Source organism: Ursus arctos, unplaced genomic scaffold (assembly GCF_023065955.2).
Source record: "Ursus arctos isolate Adak ecotype North America unplaced genomic scaffold, UrsArc2.0 scaffold_2, whole genome shotgun sequence".
Classification (NCBI taxonomy): Eukaryota; Metazoa; Chordata; class Mammalia; order Carnivora; family Ursidae; genus Ursus; species Ursus arctos.
The window spans coordinates 3,120,101-3,144,458 of NW_026622874.1; the positions used below are offsets into that span (position 1 = coordinate 3,120,101).

Here is a 24,358-nt window from a genome sequence, read left to right on the forward strand (position 1 = left end):
ACCAATTCCTACCGTTAGTTCCGTTTTCCCTCACACAAAAACTTGACAGATAAACGTGATCTAGAATCCCAGCATTGCCCTTACCAAAACCCTATCCTAGATGCAGGCTGCTTTCATAACTGTGATCTACTTTGTGTTCCCTGCCCTGCCTCAGCTGTCCCAATTCTAGTTCTTTGCCCTGAAATCCATGACATACTGCTATTTGACCTTCTAAAACTGTTTTCTTCCTCATACACTCAAAGACTAAGGGCCTACTATGTTCAAATTACTGGTAGACCCTAGATGCAAAATATAGTTGTATTAGACACAGTTCTTGCCCTTGGGGAGCTGACAAATGACAAAGAGAAATAGTGGATCTACATAACAGCCCACATAAAGCCACAAGGAAGCAAAGTGATATGATACTGCAGACAAGAGAAATCATTCTAACTTTGTAAGAATGTGTGAGCTGGGGAAAAACAGAGATTGTATTAGAATTTATATTTGAAGGACACAGAAGCTTTTCATTGCCAAAGACACAGGAAAAAAAATATGCCAAGTAAAACACTGGCATAACAACAACAAACGTTAAAGAAAATATGGTGGTAGGTATACAATTAATCCCATCAGTAAGATGATGCGATTCATGATACGATGTGAACAGATAATTTAAGAAAAGTTTCTCTGTGTCAAAGGAAATACAAACGGTTCCTCCAAGGAGGTAACACGGTAAGCTCCAGAGGAACAGCTTCCCTGCATTCCCCACCAGGACACAGGGTCGTAGTGATACCACTCAGTCGTGTAGGGATTCAACTGGATAGAAGATACTCCCCTTTTTCCATTCTCACGGGGTTTTAAACTCTCCTCCTGTGCAACAGTTCTGAGCCCCTCCCTCACCAGGTACTAATAAGAGACTTTTTAAAAAAGAACTCCACTACCTGCCTGAGTGTCAGAAAGAAATAAAAGAAAGAAACAAAATATGAAGTAACATAAAATTGGCAATAAAGAAATCTCAGCTACTGGTCCAGGCTAAGTCCCTAACTCAAAAAAAATCACCTGTTTTCTAATCTGGAAGACAAATGAGTATAAGATGAGACGACTTCTAAAGTCTCCTCTAGCTTACAATTCCATAAATTCACTTAAAAAAAAAAAAGTTCAGCTATGTTTCCAAGTGATAGGAACTCAGCCGGTTGAAACCATCAGTTTCCTCAAATATAAATGCAGACAAAATTTCTACTTCACATAACTTGTTATGAGCAATTCTATGACAAAATTAAGTGAATTATAAAACTTAAACAAGTTTTTATATCCATACATTAAAGCATGTACCTATCAGAGTATAAGTCAGGTGACTTATATCAGACTAATCTTTCCACACATAAAATTATAAATTCTGTATAAAATATAAAAAACAACTAGTTGAAGGCAGTGGAAAGCATCAAAAGCAAGCACAAACCAGAGGGAAGTTGGCACCTGAAACAAGGAACTGCACTGGGTGAGATCTGCATTTATATAGCTTTCTGCTTGAGGGGCTCCCCATTTCCTTGCAATTAAGGTGGATACAATTTAGACAGAAAACTATAGTCTTGCTGGCTTAAGGAGTCAGATGCTGGAGTCAGAGATGCCAAAATGTCTGGAAAGTAAGAGAGATACCCCACAAATAAGGGAGATACATGGGGCAGCCCAAAAGCCTACTGTAAACCCAACCCAAATTCTGGCTAAACCTTGAGTTTGAGTTGTGCATGCATAGGAAAGCCTCCATTGAAAGCAGAAATCAAAAAGTGGAGAGAAAAGCTGAGATTTCAGCTTGCTTATCACAATAGGTGAAATAAAGTGCTGAGTCTGAATAGGACAGTACCAATTAGCACAAAAACCAAGTCTCTGGAGAAAACAACAGATCACAAGTCTGTAAATATATCATCACAATGAACTGTATGCAGCTGAAAATTACTAGACATGTGAAGAAATGAGAAAGTAGGCAAAGAAAGAAAGCAGTCAACAGAAACCAAATGAAAAAATCCTAATGCTGGAGTCAGCAGACAAGGACTTCAAAGCAACTATTATAAAAATATCCAAGGAGATAACAGAAAATACAATCATAGTAAATGAAGAAAAATGACAGAGGAGTTAGTGAACTTAACAGCTTAACAGAAATTGTTCTACCTCTAGAGCCGAGAAAAAGAATATTGAAAAAAATTAATGCAGCCTAACTGACCTGAGACATTGCCAGGTAGTCTTCACAGGTATAACCAGAGTCCCAGAAGCAGAGGAGAGAACAGGGTAGAAAATGTTCTTTAGAACTAACGGCCAACACAACTTCCCAAGTTTGGTGAAAAACATACATATCAAAAAACCAACCAAAAAATCCACTAAATCCAAAATGGGATACATAAAAAGAAAACAACATGTAGGCACATCACATTCAAACTGCTGAAATCAAAGCTAGAAAAATCTTGAAAGCAGTCAAGGAAAATAACATGCTATATATAGGTAACAATACAAAATAACAGCTGACTTCTCAACACAAACAAGGGAAAGCAGAAGAAAATGAAATGACGTCTTTAAAGTGATGAAAGAAATAAATTAACAAATCAGAATTCTATATACAATAAAAAAATCCTTCAAAAATGAAGATGAAATGAATACATTTTAAGACAAACAAAAATATGAATGTACTAGGCACCAACAGATCTGCGCTAAAAGAAGTGCTAAAGAAGGCTCTTCAGGCTGAGGGAAAACATTATCAGATAGAAGCTCGAGTCTACAGGAAGAAATAAATAGAAACACTGCAGGTAAGTAAACATAAAAGACTGTATTTGTCCTGCTCTTCTTTAAAAGACATAAAAAAGGCATAAAACAAAAATTAAAACACTGTATCATAGTTTATAACATATTTATATCTAATATATATGAGAAGAGCAGCACAAGGCACTCAGAAGGGGGGTAAACATAACTGTAGTATTTTAAGGATGTTATATTTTACATGAGGTAGTAAAATATTAACCCATTAAAGAATGTGATAAATTAGAGATGCATATTATACTCTCAACCTCAACCTCAGCACTAGTGACATTTTGGAGTAGAATTTTTTTGCTTGGGGAGAACTGTCCTGTACATTGTAGAATATTTAATTAGGAGCATCCCTAGCCTCCACCCACTAGATGCCAATAGCACACCCACTCACCCCAAGTCATGACAACCAAAAATGTCTCCAGACACTGCCAAATGTTCCCCGGGGAAGAAAAATAACCCTGGTTGAAAACCACTGCCCTACAACAACCGTTAAATAAATAATGCAAGATTACAGAGCAGTTCAGCTTTTTCCATTATGGCCCACCTAATAAGACTAGACTTCTTTTTTTTCTAATTGCTCTAGCCTCCCATATGAAATTTTAATACCACAGATATACGTACATATTTACATGTGTATAACATATCCCATTGGAAAGGCACAAACGACTATAATATCTACGTTTTTTGCACCCTCCCCTGGAACCAACTATTGCCCCCTTGGGGGAAATATCCTCCCTTCCACTGAGAATGCACACTGACAGAGGAAATCTGGATGAAATGCTAAAAAAATTCCAATTAACCCAAAAGAAGGCAATATATATATACTGGCAATACACACAAACACACGAACAGAGAAATTTTTTTAAATAGGACAAATAGAAAACAACAAAACAGTAGACCTAAATTCAATCAAATCAACATTAACCATCGATTTGTTTTATATTTTAATAAGAGGTATAACTAACAAGCCAATAGCAGAGATAAAATGAGAAAATAAAAAAATCCTAAAGCCAAAAATTACAGGAATATGGGAAGAAGAAAATTCAATCATATCAATAATTTCCTTAATAAATATGAATGGTCTAAATATGAATGGTCTAAATTAAAGGGTAAAGACTGTCAAATGAGATTAAGGGGGGAAAAAAAAAAAAAACAGAACCAGACCAAAAAATATGCTGTATACAAGAGAGGCAGTTTAAATATAAAACACAGATAAGCTAAATGTAAAATAACATTTTAACAAGATATAAGATATAAACATTAATCAAAAAGTCTGGAGTGGTTATATTAATAACAGACACACTGAATTTCAAGACAAAGAGTATTACACCAAAGAAAATGATGGACATTTCATAAGCATAAAAGATGTAATACATCAAGAAGATATAATCATTATAAATGTGAACACATCTAATAACAGAGCTTCAAAATATATAAAGCAAAACAGAAAAAAGAAACAGATAAATTCACATAGTTGGAGATTCTACCTCTCTCTCAGTAATTGATAGAACTAAAAAAAAAAATCAGCAAAGTCAGAGAAGATACGACTCACCATCACCCATGCTGACCAGACATTTATAAAATACTACACCCACAACAGCAAAAAATCAAGAGAGACCATATGGTGGACCATAAAAAAGAATTTTTTTAAATAACAAAAAATTCCAGATGACTGAAATTTTACATAGTATCTTCTGTAATTACAATCAAATAGAAAGCTGAAATCAAAACACTAAGCTATCTAAGAACCCCTATATATTTTCAAATTAAGCAAAATTCCTCTAAAAAACCCATGGTTCAAGGAAGGAATCACAATGGAAGTTAGAAAACATTTTACACTAAATAATAATGAAAACATATTTCATTAAAACTTGGGGGACATATTTAAACAGTGAAGTAAGGTAAACCCATATATTTAAGTGCTTGTATTTTTTTAAAAAAGAAAGATTAAAATCAATGATGTAATATTTTACCTTAAGCCAGAAAAAAGACAAGCAAATTAAAATAGTAACGAGCAAATGCAAATAGAAAATAGGAAAAAAGGACAAAGAAAACAAAGCAAAAACTTGGCTCCTTGAAAAGACTTGTGAAATGTATAAACTCCTAGTAAAACTGATCAAAGGAAAAAAAAAAGAAAGAAAGAGGGAGAACACAATTTACCAATATCAGAATTTAATAAAGGGATTATCATTACAGATCCTGCAAACATTTAAAGAATAAGGAAATATTAAGAGCAACTTTATGCCAAATATATCAACAACTTAGGTGAAATGGACAAATTCCTGAAAAAAATCATAATTTGCCCAAACTGACACAAGATGAAACAAAAAAATCTGAATAGTTCTATATCTATCTATTAATGAAATTGGATTATCAGAAATCTCACCAAAAATGCTCCACCCCAAATGGCTTCATTGATACATTTTACCAAACATGTTAAGTCAGAAATAAACCCCAACTTATGCAAATTCCTTCAAAAATTAAGGAGAAAGGAATATTTCCCAACATATATATTTTAGGAGTCCAGCATAGCCATTATACCAAAACCTGAAATGAAAATGACAGACCATTGTAAATGCAAAAGAAAGATCCTTAATAAGATATTAGTATATCAAAACTGGTAAATTAAATATAATATATCATGACCAAATGGGATTTATTCCAGCCATGAAAGTAATACACCATATTAACAGAATAATGGGAAAAATCAAATAGCCATTTTCAGTAGGAATGGAAAAATTTTTTGAAAAAAGTGAATACCCACTCATGAAAAAAAAGTCTCAGCAAACTAGACGGGAACTTTCTCCACCTGATTAAAGGCAGCAATAGAAAACCCACAACTAACACAATAGTGATTATTATATAATAGGATGATGATAGTGGTAAAATAAATGCTTTCCCAAGAACATGAAAAATAAGGTCAAAAGTCCATTCTCACCACTTTTACTCAAAATTGCACCAGAATTCCTAACCAGCGAAACAAGACCAGAAAAAAATTAATTAAAGGCATTAGGATTGCAAAGGAAGAAGCAGAACTGTGGCTCTTTGCAGATGACCTGACCATCTACACAGAAAATTAGTAAAAAATTCATGTGAATTTTTCACATGAATAAGTGAATTTAACAAGGCTACAGGATACAAAGTCAATACACAAAACTCACTGCTGATTGAGAAAGGAGTGTGTGCATGTGTGCGTGTGAACGTGCATAACAGCAGCTCTACAGTTCTTTTTTTTAATGTATTTATTTTGAGAGAGAGAGAGAGGGAGCGTGCGAGCATGCAAGTGAGGGGAGGGGCAGAGGGAAAGGGAGAGAGAATCTCAAGCAGACTCCCCGCTGAGTGCAGAGCCCAACTGGGAGCTCAATCCCATGACTCTGAGGTCATGACTTATACAGAAACCAAGAGTCCGAGACTTAACCGACCACGCCACCAGGCACCCCTAGGAGCTCTACAATTCTATAACTCTAGAATGCATACGAAAGCTTATCATTTGACGGGTCTCTCCATTTGGTTTACTGGGTTAAAATTTTCAAAATAAATGTATTCAAATTATGAGAAAAATAAATTTCACATTTTTTAAGGTTGTAGGGGCAGAGGGAGAGGGCAAGAGAGAATCTGAAGCAAACTCCACGCCCAGCACGGAGCCCACTTGGGACTCGATCTCACAACCCTGAGATCATGACCTGAGCCGAAATCAAAAGTCAGATGCTTAACTGACTGAGTTGCCCAGGCACCCCATATTTCACGTTATTATAAATACATTAAATCTCAGAGTTCCAATGACATTAGAAAATAAATTTAATTTTTTCAGTTTTAGGCTCCATTTGTAACATCAATAGTCAAAATGAACTTCTCTAATCTCTCATGTGATTTATTCAGTCGCTATCACAGCTCTTTACTTTCTGTGGAAAATGCTCGCTGCTGAGTAGTAAACAGAAAATCATACTGTCATTTTCTATTTACATAATCACTTGATAATTTATTTCAAAACTCACTTTGTGAATAAAACATGAACAAAAGGTACACAAGTATGTACAAAGTAAAGGAGAAGGTCCTTGGACTTGGCTAAGCACCCAACAAATCGTGCATTTTGCTTTTTCCATAACAGCTTAAAACTGACTAGACCACAACAATCACACAGTGAATATAGCCCAGCTTACAATCTTCACATTACTAAAATATCCTGCATAGTGGCAGTAAGCTATTTTGAGAGAGAACGCATAGACTCATGAAGTTTTAGCTTGGAATTACCAAACCCTAACATTCCAGTTCCTCTAAACAAATCATTTCAAAGAATATAAAACAAATACCATTCCAAGGTCACAGTTTATGGATATCCCTGAACTGGAAACTATTAAGTACAGGCAAACTAAAGGGACGAGTTCTTTGAAAGCACAAACTGGTCACATATACAGAACACAACACGAAAGTTCAATTTGTTAGATATTGAGGCAACAAAAAGTGTAAAAAATCTGCAGCATTTTCATCAAATGCTCTTAATGATAAAACCACCTCTTAGATTTGTCACCAATTTCCAAATGGCAAGATTATGAGTTGACCAACAATACATTACAGACTCTAACCTGTTATCAAGAAACTGGCTCTCTACATTTATAAGAGACTACTTACCTTTTAACAGTACTATTAAGCAAACAGAATTTTATAAATTACAATCAGCCCTGGTTGATAGTATCGCAGTCTACTTACTTTTACAATTTAGACCTTTTAAGCTGGTTAAATTTTCCACTTTATTAATAGGGTAAGTTTCTTCACAGCAAATATCACCACTAGCTGTAATGGGATAAAAAACTAAGAAAGCAAAACTTTTGACATCAAAGATGTCTGCAGAGATCTGCAGTCACCGACAGTATACCCACGGCTGGTCTGTGAAGGAGATCATCGAACAAGTGTTTAATACCTAAGCAGATAGCGTCTATGCTGATGTACGACCAAACTGTGAGCTTCTCTCCCAGGACCATCGGAGCAGAAAATGCAGGTGGCACTGGATTCCATGTGTGCTATGTGATGTTTTCTTTACTGTTATCTCCAACACCACCAATCCAATGTTACCGTGGTATCTCAATTAATACTTACCATTTTGTAATTGCTCCAGAAAAGTACAGGGAAAAAAAGCTTTTAATATTGATATATCACCAATAACCAAAGTTAAGAAAGCATTTGTCCCACACAGTACCATTAATTATCTTCAAGTCTGTTTTTTCCTTTTCCAGGACAATACTTACTGAAACACAACTTATTTACACCGAAAATACAAAAAAAATGAGATTCTATCTGGACAGGAGCTAACAAGAACGGATTCATAAATACAAGTTTGAGGAAAAAGACTGATATTCAAAGTAAGGGCTGTTATAACTTTTTTCTACCAATACTTTTATTAATAATTTAAAAATACTCTATACACATTAGCTCATAATGCTTACCACCGCACTGTGAAGTAAAGAAGGCAGATGTTCTGGTATTTATTTTCAAACAAGTACACCCAAGTTCAGGTGATGAAAATCTATCTGCCCAGGGTAAACAGGCAGCAAACAATAATGCTCTTTTAGAAGAAATTCTTTGAACGAAAATATGGCCAAACGACAACAGACTACCTAATGAAATTTGCCTCACTAAAACACAAAGTTATTAAAATCATACTGAAAATCTCCAAAGGAATAAATTAAGAAAGGTGGAGAGAAAAAAGTGTCCAGTTTGGTTCCTCCTAATATTTCAACTAATGCTTTGAAGAATACAGTTAAAACTGCCATCACAAATCCTCATTCAGTGAATCTAACTTGTCTTAAGTACAAATAGAGGACACGGCCAGCAACCTCAGTCTTTCATTCACAATTGTAAGCACACCCACAGGAAGCACCAGATACCTGAGGAACACTACCACCACCAAAGAAGAACCAAACTAAACAAACTGAAAAAGTTATTCAGAGGGGAAGAAAAACTTAAAAATAAAGTCTAGTTAGTGTCCTAAGATTAAAGACTGTATTATATCTGTAAAATGAGAGCCAGTGGCTATGAACTAGAAAGCATTCCCAGAAATATAAAGTAAGAGCTGAGACAGATAACTCAGTAAAGGGCTCAAAGAAATGGTCAAGGAAATCTTCCAGAACAAGGCAGGAAAACAATGACATGGAAGTGAAAGAAAAATCATAAAACCACAACATTGATACAGATGCTGTAGGGGGAAAAGCCATAAAAGAATACAGAGAACGCAGAAGGAAAGAAATAATGAAAGAAATACAGAAGATTCCCCGGAACTGAAGACATCATATGCCTGCATATCCAAAGGGTCCACCACATGCTTTACAGGATGAGTTAAAAAGACCTACATCTCATCCTCCTTACATTTCAGAATGTCAAGGATAAAGGGGCATGGACACAACAAGCTTCCAGAGAACAAAAACAGGTTCCCTAGCAAGAAATGACTCCTGTTAGCATTAAGCCTCTTATCAGTAAAACTGGTTACCAAAAGGTAATGGAATGAAACCTTCAAAATTCCAAAGGAAAGCTGTTGCACAACTGAATTCTATACCCAGCGCAGGTATGTACTGGGTGTGAAAGTGAAAAGCACAGCTCTGAATACTCTGTTGACAAGCACCCCCCATATATTCTTTCTGAAAAAAGTACTCCAGGAAATTTAAAAAAAGAAAAAATTACTCCTAGAACATTGCAAAATAAATCCAAAACAAATCTGCAAGATAAATCCAAAACAAAAGGGGAAAGACATGAGGCCTAAGAAAGCACAGAACATGCCCAAGAATGCAATTAAATAACATGCTATTAGCTGAGCACCATACCCAGAAAAAAGTCGGTTCACAACAGAATTTCAACAAACTATGATTAAAAAGCTGAATAACCATGTGGTATGATGAAGAAGGCGGACACTTTTTTACTAAGAGGGGGGCAATATGGCGACTGGAAAATCCAGGAAAAACCCGTACAGCCCAAACTAGAAGCCAAACTAAAGTACATCCTGATCTTGAATACCAACATTTGCTCTCCGTGGCTCCCATCTACCCATCACACTACTTGTTTAGCAACACGTAGTATTTACTTATCACAGTACTGATTACTGCTTCCCCAAATCAAGCAGTGAAATTATTACAAACCTTGACAACATTAAATAAACGTTACAGTTGACACAACCTGGGAGGGGACCATGAGGAATCCAGGGGAAAGACTGTGAGGGGTACTAATTTTTCTCAACTCATAAAGTAGCAAGTTTAGAGATGATGCCTAAGTACTTTCTAGAATTAACAGCACAAGTGTTAGATGTGTAGCCACGAAGCCCTCCCCCCTCCTTCAGGGAAGGAAGGAAGAGAATAGGTAATACAAGTTAAATTCTTCATTTTGACAATGGTGAGATATATACTCGATTATGTAAGATTACTCAAATATAAAGTTTAGCATATCATACATAAAATTGAGATAATAATCCCTGAAAAGATTAAAAATAGAAAAGGTCTAAAATGGCTATATCTGAGAAGAAAAACCACTTTGAAGAAGTAGAAGTAGAAAAGATTTTACATATCATTTTATACCTTTGTATACTACTAACGAATGCGGAAAAACACAGAGAAACCTTCGTCCATTTTTTCTTGTTTCTCCATCCCACGTACTATATACCAACCTTCTCTTATGGTATTTCAGACAATGCACAATTAATTAAACAAACTCAAGGACCATCCTAAATCTTTGACAAAATGTGGTGACAGCAATAGTTTACACTGGTGTTAAAACTCTCAAAACACATCCATATCCATTATCTTACTTAATCCTCGCAACGGTCTTATGAGAGCAGATTTCAGAGCTTAATAAAGTATTACCCCCAAAGTAAGTAAGAAAGGTAGTATAAATGTAATAGGCAAGTTAAAAAAAACAGAAATGTCTTCATACAGCAGTGAAATCTGAAAATGCCTCCTAAATTTATAATAGAATACACAATAAATGAAACTTAACAATACAATAGTTGGCTGAAACAGTTTTTATCGTGAAACACACACTTACCATATGACCAGCAATCTCATTCCTAGGTTATTGCCCAAGAGAAAGTGAAAACACATCACACCAAGATATGCACTCCCTAGCTCATGGCAGTTTTATTCACAATAGCCAGAAACTAGAAACACCCCAAATAGCCATCAGCTGGTAAACAGATAAATTGTGGTACGGCCAAACTATGAAATACGCCTCAACAATAAAGAAACAAACTAATGATATACACACAACATGGATAAATCCTTAAAGTATTACATTATGTGAAAGTAACCAAACACAAAGGGCCGTATGACTCTACTTAAAAGAGATATTAGAAAAGGAAGATTCCAGTGGTAGCACATCAGTGGTTGTCAGGGTTAGGAACGAGGGCTGACTGCATCAGGGAATGAGGGCACTTTTGGGGTGATGGACATGTCTGATGTCATAGCTATAGTGCTTGTTACATACACTACTGTATAAACGTAGCAAAATTCATCAAAGTGTACACTTAAAATTGGTGAATTTTATTGTTATGGAAATTATAACTCAATAAGGCTCATGTTTTAAAACTCAGTCATACACAATCCCATTTAACTTCTGACAACAGCTTTTCAAGCATAGGAATTAACTACAGACCCACAAGGAACATTGAAATCACTATTTAAAAGGCAACTTTTAATCAGAAAATAGATATAGTACACAGGAACGCCAAAGTCCTGAGAATGAAGCAGTCCTCATTCTACTCAATTTGGCCACGTGGATAAACACTAGTTGCCTGGCAACTAGTCTACACTCCAGATTTCTTAATAAACATATTGACCATGTTTGCAGGTGATCGCATAGAGGATAAACTAAAGTTCTTCCTTCAGTGTTAAAAAAGAGTAATAATGCATCTGAATTATTTACCTAAAGTAGGAGTGAACAAGTGAACAAGAAATACTAAAACTAGATCATGAAAAATAAAAATATGAAATGAAACATAAACACACACACACACACACCACAAAAACCCTCTCTTCATTTGGTCTTTTACTTTCGGACTCTCCTTACCTCACTTAAAGGACTGCTGAAGCCATGAGTTTGTGGGTGAACTCCTTCCCTTTAAACCTGTAAGCCCCTCCCCTGCTACCACCCAAATCGGCTTAATATAAATTTACTTGTCTTTCAATGCAGACAAGTTAGACACTTTTCTGGAAATCAAATCATCCGAAAGACATCTCTATGGATTGTAGAATCTGTGGACATAGAAAAATACAACACGAACTTTCTGTAACACGCAAGCACACAACATACCAGGAGGCCAAGTCTTCGTAAAGTTGATGATAAATTACCAAAATCAAGAATTACGGAGAATCTCTAAATAACAAGCAAATTCCTAACATATAAGTTAAATATCCTTTCTCTCTCACTGGACAGAGACTGTCCGCTACTCTGTGAACAGTTTCGGAACAAATACCAACTTCCAGGACACCGCTGACCATGAGCACACTTACCAAGCACACGACTCTCGGCTTTGGTGAGTACTTACCCCTCTTCTGAACCCAGCCTTCTTTCACGACGGTAACATCGCTCATGATGGCTCCCCTCTGAGCCCCCAACTTGGAGAAATGCTACTGTGCGGTATCAGCTTTGGGGTTTGGATTCTCTGCTGCTGCGGCGGCCCTTCCCACTCTCTAGTGATGACTCAGCCTGGAAGGAAGTATTGAAGAAAGAATTTCTTTTTTTTCCATTCTTGCAACTCACATAGCAATAACAAACAACTAATTCTTTGTAAATGTCTTCAACTGGCCTGACCTCACATGAAACTCTAACTCCTCAAACTGGGGAATTTATTTATTCAATAGTTCTATAATGAACGTGCTTTCCTGGTCTTGTGACAGATTTCAAATGATAGTGAAACTTTTAACCTAAGAGGTTGTAACAAAAAAAACGTCTTAAGAAAACCACCGTCACACCTATACAAATAATACAGAAAATCTGTTCGGCGCTATGTGTCGGAGGTGAAAAGGGAAGAGAATTAAAGTTAGGTGAACTAAAAGTAAACTTCCCTGTATGTCGAGTTCCAAAATCTCTGTGGATTTAGGAATATTTATGGCAAAGCCATTGTGAATGTTTTTAATAGCCATATGTTATGGAAAACACAATGTGCTAAGAAACCAGCACGTGTCTATGCTTACTCTGCCCTACTCCGAGAAATATTTTAGACAACTGATTAATTAGATGACAACAAATTTTTAGATTACAATAAATAAAATATTATAAATAATATAAAATCAATTCTTTTTTAAAATACACGAAGTGAAACAAAGGGAATATGAAAGTGGAAAAAAATACAGGGTATCCAAGATGGGTCAAGAACAAGTGCTTCCATCTAGTCTTCTCAGGTAATCCTCACAATAAACCCAGGAGAGTACCATTAACTTCGTTACACAGACGAGTAAACTGCGGCTCACAGAGATTATGCAGTATGCCTGACTTCAACACAACTGCTGAATGATGGAACCCAAATCTGAACCAGGCCTTCTGACCCCAGAGCCTGCAGTCCTAATTCCAAAACTATCCTGCCTTAAGATAAAAAGAAACCAGAGTAAAAGTCTACATATTTATAAAAGATGGGCTACAAATTTAGCAGGGAAGCTTTCAGGAAGCAATGCTAATAAGGGAACACAATCGGTTACAATATTTACATTATCCATAAATATTTTTTAAAAGAAAAAAAGAAGTTGCTTCAGAAGGAATACAATTTTTCCTGGAATAAAAATCTGAAATTTATCCCATGGGTCTTTGTAAGATACCTTGTAGTGTAATAAACAAAGTCCTCAAAAATATCCTTATATATACACTAATGAGTTTTACAGGGTTATTTCTCATTGTCCCTCTCAACCTAAAAAGGAAAATGCCAAGATAAAACAGAGTTAAAAATATTTCCACAGAAAGGGACCAAAACATGTGGTCCAGGCTACACTGGCATTATACAGTCCAAAACACAGGCATAAATTTTAGATAACCAGAAAAATGGATGGATGGACTATATAACTATACTATTTTCTCAAATTGGTAAATAGTACATAACAGCAAGTTCAAGGTTAGACTCCCTAGCTATTACTGGGACTGAATTATAGCTCATTTTCCCATGCAAATTAAGTAGAAAGCCTAATCATTTAGCAGTGAGGAATCAAGACTAACATTCTCTTAAGAAAGTCCGACGAAGTTTGTGTGGCGGAATAGAAAACCACCCCCACACGTGCCCTTGCACCTACAGGTAAGGTCGAGACTGTCCGCAGAAGCACTAGGGTCTGCTACTGAAGAGAATCTGGATGTATTTTCCCAAAATATGTTTAAAAGAATACCAAGAGAAACTCCAGGGGAAAAAAAAAAGATGAAAAAAGAAAAAAAATTATTTGGTCAAATAAGTTTGAAAAGTTCTACAAACCATGTCTTTCTCTTAGAACACCCCTATAAACCTCCTAATGATATAAACTATGTATAACCTTACTTATCTCAGAAAATCCTCAACTTACTGAACCCACAGGCTCTTTGCTTTCTCTTTAGTAATATGTGCTGGCATCCAAAGGAACACACTTTGTGAAACTGCCACATAACTCAAGGCAAGACTCATTTCACCACTAAAAATGGGCAAAACAAAAACAAAAACAAAAACCCTTCAGCAAAGAATCCAAACACCATTTTAATCTGATTTATGTAACTTCCTGAAAACTGGCTCCATAATACACAACTAGGTAACTAAAATGGTTAGCTCCTTAGACTACATAAATAATTATAAGAACATTAAATATTGGGAGCTCTGGTGCAAACTGAGGACTTTAGAAGAGGGGCACGTAGTCCTTCCCTTTGGTAGCACCTGTAGCAAGGGCCCTCATCTCATTCAAGCCCTTCTTGGTTTCTGACTATAAGGTTATATTCTCTGGATCAAAAAAAAAATTCCTATCTTAATATTCTTGGGATGGAACATTCTGGAAATGGAACAGATGAGGGGTCAACATTCAGTAATAACCAAAAAATAATACAAATCCAATAAACATATGTAAAATATATCCCTTTCTATTAAAATAATCTGCATTACAACACACCTATAAAGAACACTAAAAAAAAAGTATTTTCAAAATTCATTCCATTTTTTTAAGCTGCCATTTCACTGTTGGGATCTCAAAGCATTTTACAGACGAGGAAACAAGAGTCTAGATGGATGAAGCGACTTGCCCAAGGTCACACAGCTGCTTTCTGAGGGAACCAAGACCAGAGAACCAGGCACATGTTCTTTCTGCTAGCACCACCCCTTCAGTACAAAACAACATACTGAAATATCCACATCAATCCAAATCAGTGAATTTTGTTTTAAAATGAAACTGTTTCGGGGCGCCTTGGTGGTGCAGTCCCTTGAGTTCCGGTCTGAGTCTTGGTTTCCACTCAGGTCCTGAGCTCAGGGTCTTGAGATCGGCTCCGTGCTCAGCATAGAGTCTGCATGAGATTCTCTCTCTCCCTCTCCCGCTGCCCCTCCTCACTCTCAAATAAATAAATTTTTAAATAAATACATAAAATGAAACTTTCAAAAAACTAACTTTTTAGATAAAAATGCTTATCAGTGTTTACATATTTAAAGTGCTGAAACGGATGTTAAATCAACTGGACAAAATTTATAATCGTCATCAGAACCAGTAAACCCACCATTATAGAAATGGCTTTATCCATTTGCATCTTAAAATGTTACCAAATTCTACCCATAATCATAATATTCAGCTTTAAAGTTGCTCCTGGGACTCTCAGCTAAAATGATACATTCTCTGAAAATAGCTTAAAAGACACTCAAAAGTATACTACTCCGGAATTATGACCAATAGGCTAGAAATATGTGCTGTCTTGTGTGCACGAACACAGTGCTACTGACTCTTAAGCAATCCACCATATTCTTCGCTTTAATTTCCCTACAGTGGCAACCCTCTTGCACCAAGTCATCTCCACTCTCCCACTCAGTGTTCCACGTTGTTAAAAACACTAATCTGCGAAATGATGAGCTGGACATGAACTTCACCTCCTCCTACAGTCCCAACTTCTCCAGAAATAACGTTCTATCCAATGAGCTCTAAAAGACAAAATTGGGTTTCTTTTTCTTCTAAGCCTATTGCATTAAATATTTCAATGCTGAATAATCTAATTTTGTCTATTCTTTAAAAAAATGTCATACAAAATTCTTGGCAGATTCTATCTAGAATTTACACAAAGCAGTTACACTAAAGGTACTTTCATTCAAAACTATTTGAGAATTTGATGATAACAGCATTTGAATATCACTTCACAATTTACAAAACATTTTCACATCTTGTACCTCATTCAACAGCATTACTATTTAGTAAAGCAATTTGACAGTGCCTGGCACATAAGATATGCCCAACAAACACAAAATGAATGAATGAGTGGATGAATGAAAGAGCGGGGACGTAGCTTTACATAACGAATGAAGAACACACTAGACAAACTAATATTGTAAGTCAACAGAGAGAGCAGTCTTAACTCATCTTAAAGACAAACCTGAACTCAAATGCTATGAAAGCATCTACACAGAAGTAATTTAAATTACAATAAATATTCTTCCTTAGTCATTAAAGTGTGTTCACTATAGACCTCCAGTAATTGTGAGGACTGGCACACATTAAAATTATCCTCCTTTTCTCCATGTTTTTTGGTCCTTTTCGTTGAGAGGAGGTCAAGTTTCAATTCCCAAACAAGTAAGTATCAACAGTGCCCAAAATTATCTTTGTGAAAGGAAGGAAGAGAATGAATGGTGTATTTTCTTAATGATATTTATAACAATTTTAAAAAGATATTTGTTTACTTAAGGCAACAAACCATTCAGTTTTAACCAATTATCGAAGTTCTTCAAATGTCCTTCTAAAATATCAACACGTAACACATATATATGTAGTCAGTAAACAGGTACTGATTGCCTACTCTGTGCCAAGGACCACACTGAGCATACAAGGAGGCAAGCAAAACAAAGTTATCTTTTCCATGTAATTTGTTATCAAAGTGCTTTCACATATTTGTGAATTTGACTCTAGAATCTGTACAGGAGCAACTGCATCTACAATCCTGAGCCTAGCCAAACTGTGACCTATCACAAATGACATTATTTCCTCACCGTTACCATAACCAAATAGTGACAAGTAACGAGTGTAACCACCTGCAGTTCAAGTCTCCTATCAGTTTGGTATGCTTTCTACCAAACAACCCAAGAGGAACTCTCAGAAGTATGTATAACATTTGTGAATCGCTGCAAACATTTTTTTCTGTATCGAATTATTTTTCAAAAATCTAGTCAACACAATGTTTTCAAATAAATTAAAAATCAAATATAACTGCAGCATCACAAAGGAAATGACACAAACAGAAGACCAGAAGGTTGACAAAGGTAAAAGGCATGCGAGCAATTTTCTTTTTTACAAATTAGAGCAAGATTCACAGGTTAGTAATTTCCTACATGTTAATTTCTAAGTTTAAAGCCACAATACTCTCCATAATTCAACTTCCTCTAAACTATATCATTGGCTGTAATTAATACTATGTAGAAGATACTTGCCCCATACCACATTTTTTATATTCTTTAGCTATGCCTAGCCAAACTGAATTAATGAAGGCAAACTAAGGTGCAAAGACAAGAGAATATTGCTACTTTGAAGTACAAATGATTGTCCAGGGTAACCATAATACAATTCCATAGTATCTACAATTTCAAGAAATAGGTGAAACATATGCCATAATAAATGCATAAAGTCATATAAAACTTTTTAAAGGATTTCAGGGAAAGGACAAATACTGAAATGAATGGGAAATTCAAGGCAATTTGCTCTGCACTTCACATAACTCTCAGCCAGTCAGTCCCTCTTAAGAGTTGTTATCCTGTTCATAAACCTGTCGTATGGGGAAAGTGAGTCACACGAACTATGTATTTTGGATACCTTTCCTTTCTTCAGAGTACAGTAACAGACTTTGTGGATTTTCTTAAAACTAATAGACATCTTCACTCTTTCACCCTATAGAAAAATATACTATACTATATACTATGCCTATATTTGAATAGGCATAAGCAAGATTTTCAACTGTCAAACAAAATTTCAGTTCTTTCAACTTCACAAACTTTGAAATATACATACAAAAATGGAGAGTATTTCCCCCTCTTCCCTACCTCAGTTTAGGGCACCTGAGTGCCATTTAAACCAACACATCCATGAATAACCAAATTTTAAGAGAACAACTTGTGCTGGGTGCTGTATTTAATATTCTAACTTGAAACAACTATGAAAATGTCTATTGGATTCCTCTGGTTCACCTAAACCACTGAACGAACAATGGACAAATGATCCCCTACCTTTCTCATACTAAGTGTGGCTTGTCTCTATTTGAAGGTACCTGTAATATAACAGGAAAAGGTTGAGGTTGCCACTGGAAGAATTTCGGCTGCACAGCTAGCCGTACTTTTCCAACACACACGCAAAATCGTTCTAAAATCTGCCTTGGGGACCTCCGTGACAATAAAAAAAAAAAAAAAAAAAAAGTCCGCACATATACACAAAATGCAATTGGTATATGGTCCATTTAATGTCAAGAATCAGCTTGACAGATTTTACCCCGGATTAAACTGAGAGTTAACCCACAAGTATGGAATCCTGTACCAAAGCTCGTCACAATGGTGCATCAAAAAGAGCACTGGGCAGGCCCAGAAACGGGGGTCCCTGTTCCCAACTCTGCCCCACCCGCAGTGATGCCACATAAGGTCCTTTAATGAATTCTCTGTGCTTCACTTTTCTCAGCCATAAAAATAAAAGTGTAGCATTAGACAAACTTAAATAGCTTCACAGCTCCTCCAGAGCTGGTATTTATGATTCTGCAAGTTCAAATCTACCAAGTATCTACTTCACTTAGAGATGCCATCTCCAGTGACACCATCATGATTATACACAGGTCGGGTCCTCAAAAGTTTAATACACAGTTGGGAAGAGAAAACATTCCAACATCAATCGCACTTTGACAAAATCTGAACTTAACTCTAATACTGGCAAAATACCATCTTTCTCCCCTTCCTGTCCCCTGGACTCCCGAACAGAGTCAGAGGCTTTCTTAATCAATATAAGAGAAAATTCCTCACTTAAAAGTCTTCTAGAGATCTCTTCTGGTATATCATTTTACTTTTCCCTCTGAATATTAGCAAAATATACCCATTTACAAAATGTAAATTCTCTGCAGTTGGTGATAAATATAAAGAGAGTACTGAAAAGACAACTAACAAGCAAATCCACAGGTCAAGAAACATATATTAATTTACTATCAACTACTATTTGAAGGTCACCTGGCAAAGGAAACCTGTTTACATCTAAATGCCAAGAGACTATGGCACTACAGTAACATATGTGAATAACTGAAGCATTGGACTTGGCCTCTGAAACAACTGAAATGAAAAAGAAGGTTACGGATCTGTCGATATATCTTCTTTTTACTCTATTAACGTGATTTCTATGGAAATTATTGTACTATGTTACTGACACTGAGTATGTCACTGGGAAGTCTAATGATAGGTACAAGCAACTTAGGAGAAACGCTAAGGAAAAAAGTGTTTCAGAATGAGGACAAACGGAAGTGGATTTTTATAATGCCGCGTTAATAAGTGTTTTCTCTTGTGAAAACCACTTTCCAAGGTAGCAGGGGCTGTTGTGAAGATTAAACCAATTGACAGACATTAAGCACATAGAACAGCGCCTGGCACGTGGCAAGTGCTCACCAGGCACTGGCTGGCATTGACCCTAAGCCTGACCTAGCGCTGTCATACGTGAAAGACCACGATAAATTTTTCAGTTAACATCCAATGATCCAGGGCTATCCTTCCAGGTGACTACAGAAGAGTGTGTGCTGTAGAAAATGAGGACTCAGCACACTCCTGAAACCTCGAGTTAAAAACAGAGCAACTTCAAAGGATTAAAATATTCTAACTCAAATCTACAAAAATTCATTATGTGCATTAAACTGTATGTTAAGAAAAACAAAAATGCCAAATTATAAGACTGATTTGGTCAAAACAAATGAAATGGCTTATTTTTCTGTCTTGCATCTTATGGTATTCAAATATAAATTATCATAAATTAAGTATTTATTAATGCTTAAAACTTAATCACATTATAAAGACAAGATCCTATCGAATCACGCTAAAAATCCAATTAACACAAGTTAACAATAATTGCCTTATCTTCTCTAGGGTGAATTCTTGAACTAAAAAAGTATAACAACAAAGTATAGCTATCTTTTCACAAAAATATGCAAAGTTCAAGTAAACTCTAAACTTCCACAAAATCAATTTGTAAAACAGGTTCCTCTTTTTAAAGAAAACCAAATAGTTGGAAATTTCCATTGAATTTTTAAGAAATAAAATCTCTTATATGTTTAAATCAAAAGCCATAGTTTAAAAATCTTAAATCCCTACTTTGCACAAGATTCTATTACATTTGTCCTCCAATATGTTTAACCGTAACATGTTTAGATTTGCAATAATTCTGAAAACAAATTCTCTTTCTAATGGTAGTAATCTTCTGAATGAAATGTAAATAAGGGAAGTTTTTAATCAAACTAGCTCCTGGCACACAGTTCACACTCAAATATTTGTTGGAGGAATGAATGAAATTTTATTTAAAATATTTTACAGCTATAAAATTATATAAACCAAAAAGTCTAAAGCTGAACCCTTAAGTACCCTTAAGTACCTTCACATGCACAACTTAAACTCAAAGTCAGTGTCAAACTAAAAATGAATTTTCAGTTGGAAAACAACTCGCTAAAGTAATCCTTACAGAAAAACTAAGTGTAGGGGACAAAATGGATACAAATAATAGCTTCCTAAGTTTTTTTGTAGAATTACTTTAGATATTTTTTAAATGCTGTAGGAAAACCTACTACTTCAAACACCTACCACAAACATAACTAAAAACTACAGCTCTTCATTCATCTAAATTCCAGCGGTGTCTCATTCATGTGATATATATATACACTCCCTCCCTTTAAAATTAGAAGCTCAAGCCAATCAAAAATATTGGGGTCAACCCTAGTGAGACAAACAAAAAGCAGATCTTCAAATACAGTCTCCTTGGTAAACTTTCAAAGTCAAGATTATGTGTTGGCAAAAGAAAAAAAAAAATCTACAGCCCTGATATATATCTTCCAAATTATTGCACATTCACCTCAGAAAGCTGATAATTTACTAAGAATTAGATTTCTTAATAAAAAATACATTCCTGTCTTAGACAAGCACTTCCTCAGTGTGGGTGTTGGTTTTAGACGACCACCTCCTGGAATACTCATACTCATTTATGCGGATTTTGCAATGATGTTTAAGTTCTGAAAACAAACTTTCCTAAACCACGTTTACTGGACCCTTCTAGCTTTGGCTTTTTCAACCATTTCCTAACAATGTATAACCTAATTTAATGAGTTTCCACCAAAAACAAAACCCCGGGGTTGTGTAGTAACTGACAGCCTACTAATAGATATAAAATGGCCATGGCTTCCCAGATATGGAACATATATCTAACTTGATGGTTTGAAGCAGCTACCAAGGTATTAAACTGCAAAAAGTCATCATTTCACATGTTTTAGCTACAGGATGAATTTAAAAAGTGTGAACGTTTTAACAGTACAATAATACAGATACATAGCTTTCGCTATGAATTTCTATTTGAAAATGTAATCAATTACAAACTACTGGGCTCTCGACCAATTACCACACTACTGAAATGAGTTGGTTTTATTTTCACGAGGTTCTCTGGATGCAAGAAATGGGAGCATCCTACCCTTGGCTTATGGGTAAGCCTTTCCTCTGCTTTCAGAAGAGAAACAGTCAATACCGGTCCTGAAGACCTGGCCCCAACGAGACGCAGCCCAGCCTAAGTGCAGATCCCCGGGTAATCCCAAACAAGGAGTGACCCCGCCTGGGAGTCAGGGTGAACACCGCGACCAGCCAGGCTTCCACTCTGGGCTCTGAGGGCCCCGCCAGCATCATGGCTGGTGCAGACCGATGCGCAGGAGGAGGAGGTGGACGAGGAAGAGGCTGGTTTGTTTACTTGTAGCCTGAGCCGCCGCCGCCGCCAGCAGCGACAGCATCACTGGATCCGCCAAACCCAGCATCTTCCGCACATTTCTATTCTTAGCACACAACTCCCAAGCGGATTAAAACCCCACTACTATTAAAAACACAGACGAGCACGTTACCCACCTCCCACACACACCCCCACCCCGCTCCAGGGCCGTCTTTTCCTGCGCGCCGGCAGTGGGGAGGGTGGGGAGGAAGGAGACCCCGGGGGACGCCGGTGCAGCCTCGCCTGCACCCCACCCGGCGCGCGCAGACAGCCCCCGCGCCGGGGAGCGCGGCAGACGGCCCCCTCCCCCCAACCCAAACACGCCGGCACGGGCGCTCCCCGCGTTATATAAGCCCGCCGCCGCCCCCGCCCGGCCGGCGCCCCCTCCCCACGCCGCGCGGCCCGGGCGGGCGGGGAGCGGGAGCTGCGCAGGGACCGGAGGCGCCAGGGCCGGGGCAGCGCAGACACGGCCGGTACCGCTAGGCCGGGAACACCCTCCCCGGCCCCCCGCACGCCGCCGCCCCCCGGCTTCCCCCGGAAAGTGAGGGGGTGCCAGTGTCAGCGGCGCCGGGCATCCCCCGGCCTCCCCACCCACACCCACACCCGAGCCTCCGGTGACCCGGCCCCCGCCCACGCCCCCGGCGCGGTGACAACCCAGACGCCCCCGCCTCCCCCCCCACCCCGCCGCCGCCGCCTCCCCCCCCGCCCGAGGGAGGCCCGGGGCCGGGGGCCCGGAGGGAGCGGAGGCCAGGCGGGGAGGGGGCGAGCGGGGGGCGGTGGCTGTTACCTGCAAAGGCGGCGGCGGCGGCAGCCCCGCAGCTGCTCGGGCGGCGGCGGAGGATGGAGCCGGGGGGGCGGGGGGAGGAGAGGGGGCGACTCGGGGGTCCCCCCTCCCTCCTCCTCCCCTCCTGTCCTCCCCCCACCCCGCAGAGCCTCTGGCCCCCCTGGAGCCCGGTGCGGCCGGCGGGAGGGCAGGCGAAGGCTGCAGGGGAGGGAGGAGGGAGCCGGCCGGGCCGGGCCGCGGAGCTGGAGCGGGAGGCGGCGGCGGCGGCGGGAGGGGAGGGCGGAGGGAGGGAGGGCGGCGGCGGGGGGAGGAGGAGGCGGAGACTCTACATGGGAATCGGATATCGGCTACAAATTCAATTCATCACCAGAAAACACCGCTCGGGCGGGGGCCGGGTCACGCCGGCGAGGCGGCGGCGGGCAGAGGCTCCGGGCCCCGGGGCGCGCCGGGCGCGGGTCAGGGGTCTGCGGCCTCCTGTGGGGGGCCGCGCCTCGCCGGGGCGGGGGGGACCCGGCCGCCGCCTCCCCGCCCCCTCCTTCCTCCCTCCCGGGCCGCCGCCGCCGTTCGCTTCTCGCCGCCGCCGCCGTGGGGCTTGTTGTTGACTTTGAGGAAAACTCCTGACGTCAGGGGCTGGCTCTCGGCGACTGGCGGGAGCGGCTTCCCCGCGTCCCCGGCCCTGCCCGCCGCCTCTGCTCCCCTCCCTGCCGCGCCCTCGTCCGCAGGCTTCCCCGCGCCCCCCAAACCCGCGGCGCCCCGCGCCCCCTCTCCTCTCGCGAGAACATCCCCCCCAGCCCGCCGGAGCCCGCAGCGGGGGTAGGCGCTCCTGGGCGGGAAGTTCTGGCTCTCCCCGCGCCCTCGTGGCCCGCGGCGGCCCCCGAGGCCCGCCGCCCCCCGCCACCGCCCCGGGGAGAGGAGGTGGGCGGCGCCCCGGGGGGCAGCTGAGGCCGAGGGCCGGAGCCGGCCTCAAGCGGACCGCACCCGCCGCGCCCCAGGGCTCGGTCCCGAGCGCGAAGCCTCCCCGCCCGTCTCCCGAGAGCCGGCCGGGCGGCTCGAGCACACCCCTCGGAAGAGCAGCCCCCCCGGCGCACCCCGGCAGCCGAAGCCACCGCACGGGGCACACGGGGTGTCCGGGCATCGGAATTCACTCTTGAAATGACACCCTTTTTAGGGATATTAGTTTTCGTTGACTTTGGGGAAGCCATGATGTATTGCAGTCACCACGAAGAAGATAACCAGTTCTTTCTTCTGAAGTTCATGGCTCCTGAGAATATTTGCAAGGGAGACCCAAGTTGTGCAAAATGGCCATACTCTCCTATGCATCACAGCCCATAAAGTTATAAAAGAAGTTTATTTTTTTTTCCTGGCACCATGTTTTGTCGCTTCTGTAACACTTTGAAAAACCCGTATTGTTTCACCACGTGGCTCTAGCCTGGTTGAGGTACCTGATATTTCTCCCAACGCAATATTCTTGGTAATACTCCTCGCTTCTTTCTGTAGAATTCCTCCTGACATGCACTTCCTTCCCTGCTTTTCCACGTCCTGACAACACTGTGCCGGTAGTCATTCTCTTATACTGTGTGTGGACAACAGCATGACACCTGAGAAGAAGGGGGGGGGGAGATTAAGGCAATTTTCCCCATTTGTAAGGGATAATTCTATAACAAAATTTGCCTTTTTA

General features: G+C 39.4%; 1 protein-coding gene across 4 annotated transcripts in view; it reads right to left on the reverse strand.

Annotated features, from left to right (window-relative positions):
• The window catches only part of AKT3 (AKT serine/threonine kinase 3), a 304,406-nt gene extending 281,466 nt beyond the window's left edge, over nt 1-22,940 (reverse strand). For 2 of the 4 annotated variants that reach the window (XM_026509582.4, XM_026509579.4), the window contains exons 1-2: nt 22,684-22,940; nt 12,293-12,453 (exon numbers count right to left, since the gene is read on the reverse strand). In XM_026509582.4, the coding sequence (XP_026365367.1) occupies nt 12,293-12,338 (46 nt within the window). In that variant the 5' untranslated portion in view covers nt 12,339-12,453; nt 22,684-22,940. The remainder of the gene's footprint in view (nt 1-12,292; nt 12,454-22,683) is intronic. The other 2 variants (XM_057315024.1, XM_048225160.2) reach the window with 1 other exon arrangement.
• Nucleotides 22,941-24,358: the final 1,418 nt, after the last annotated feature.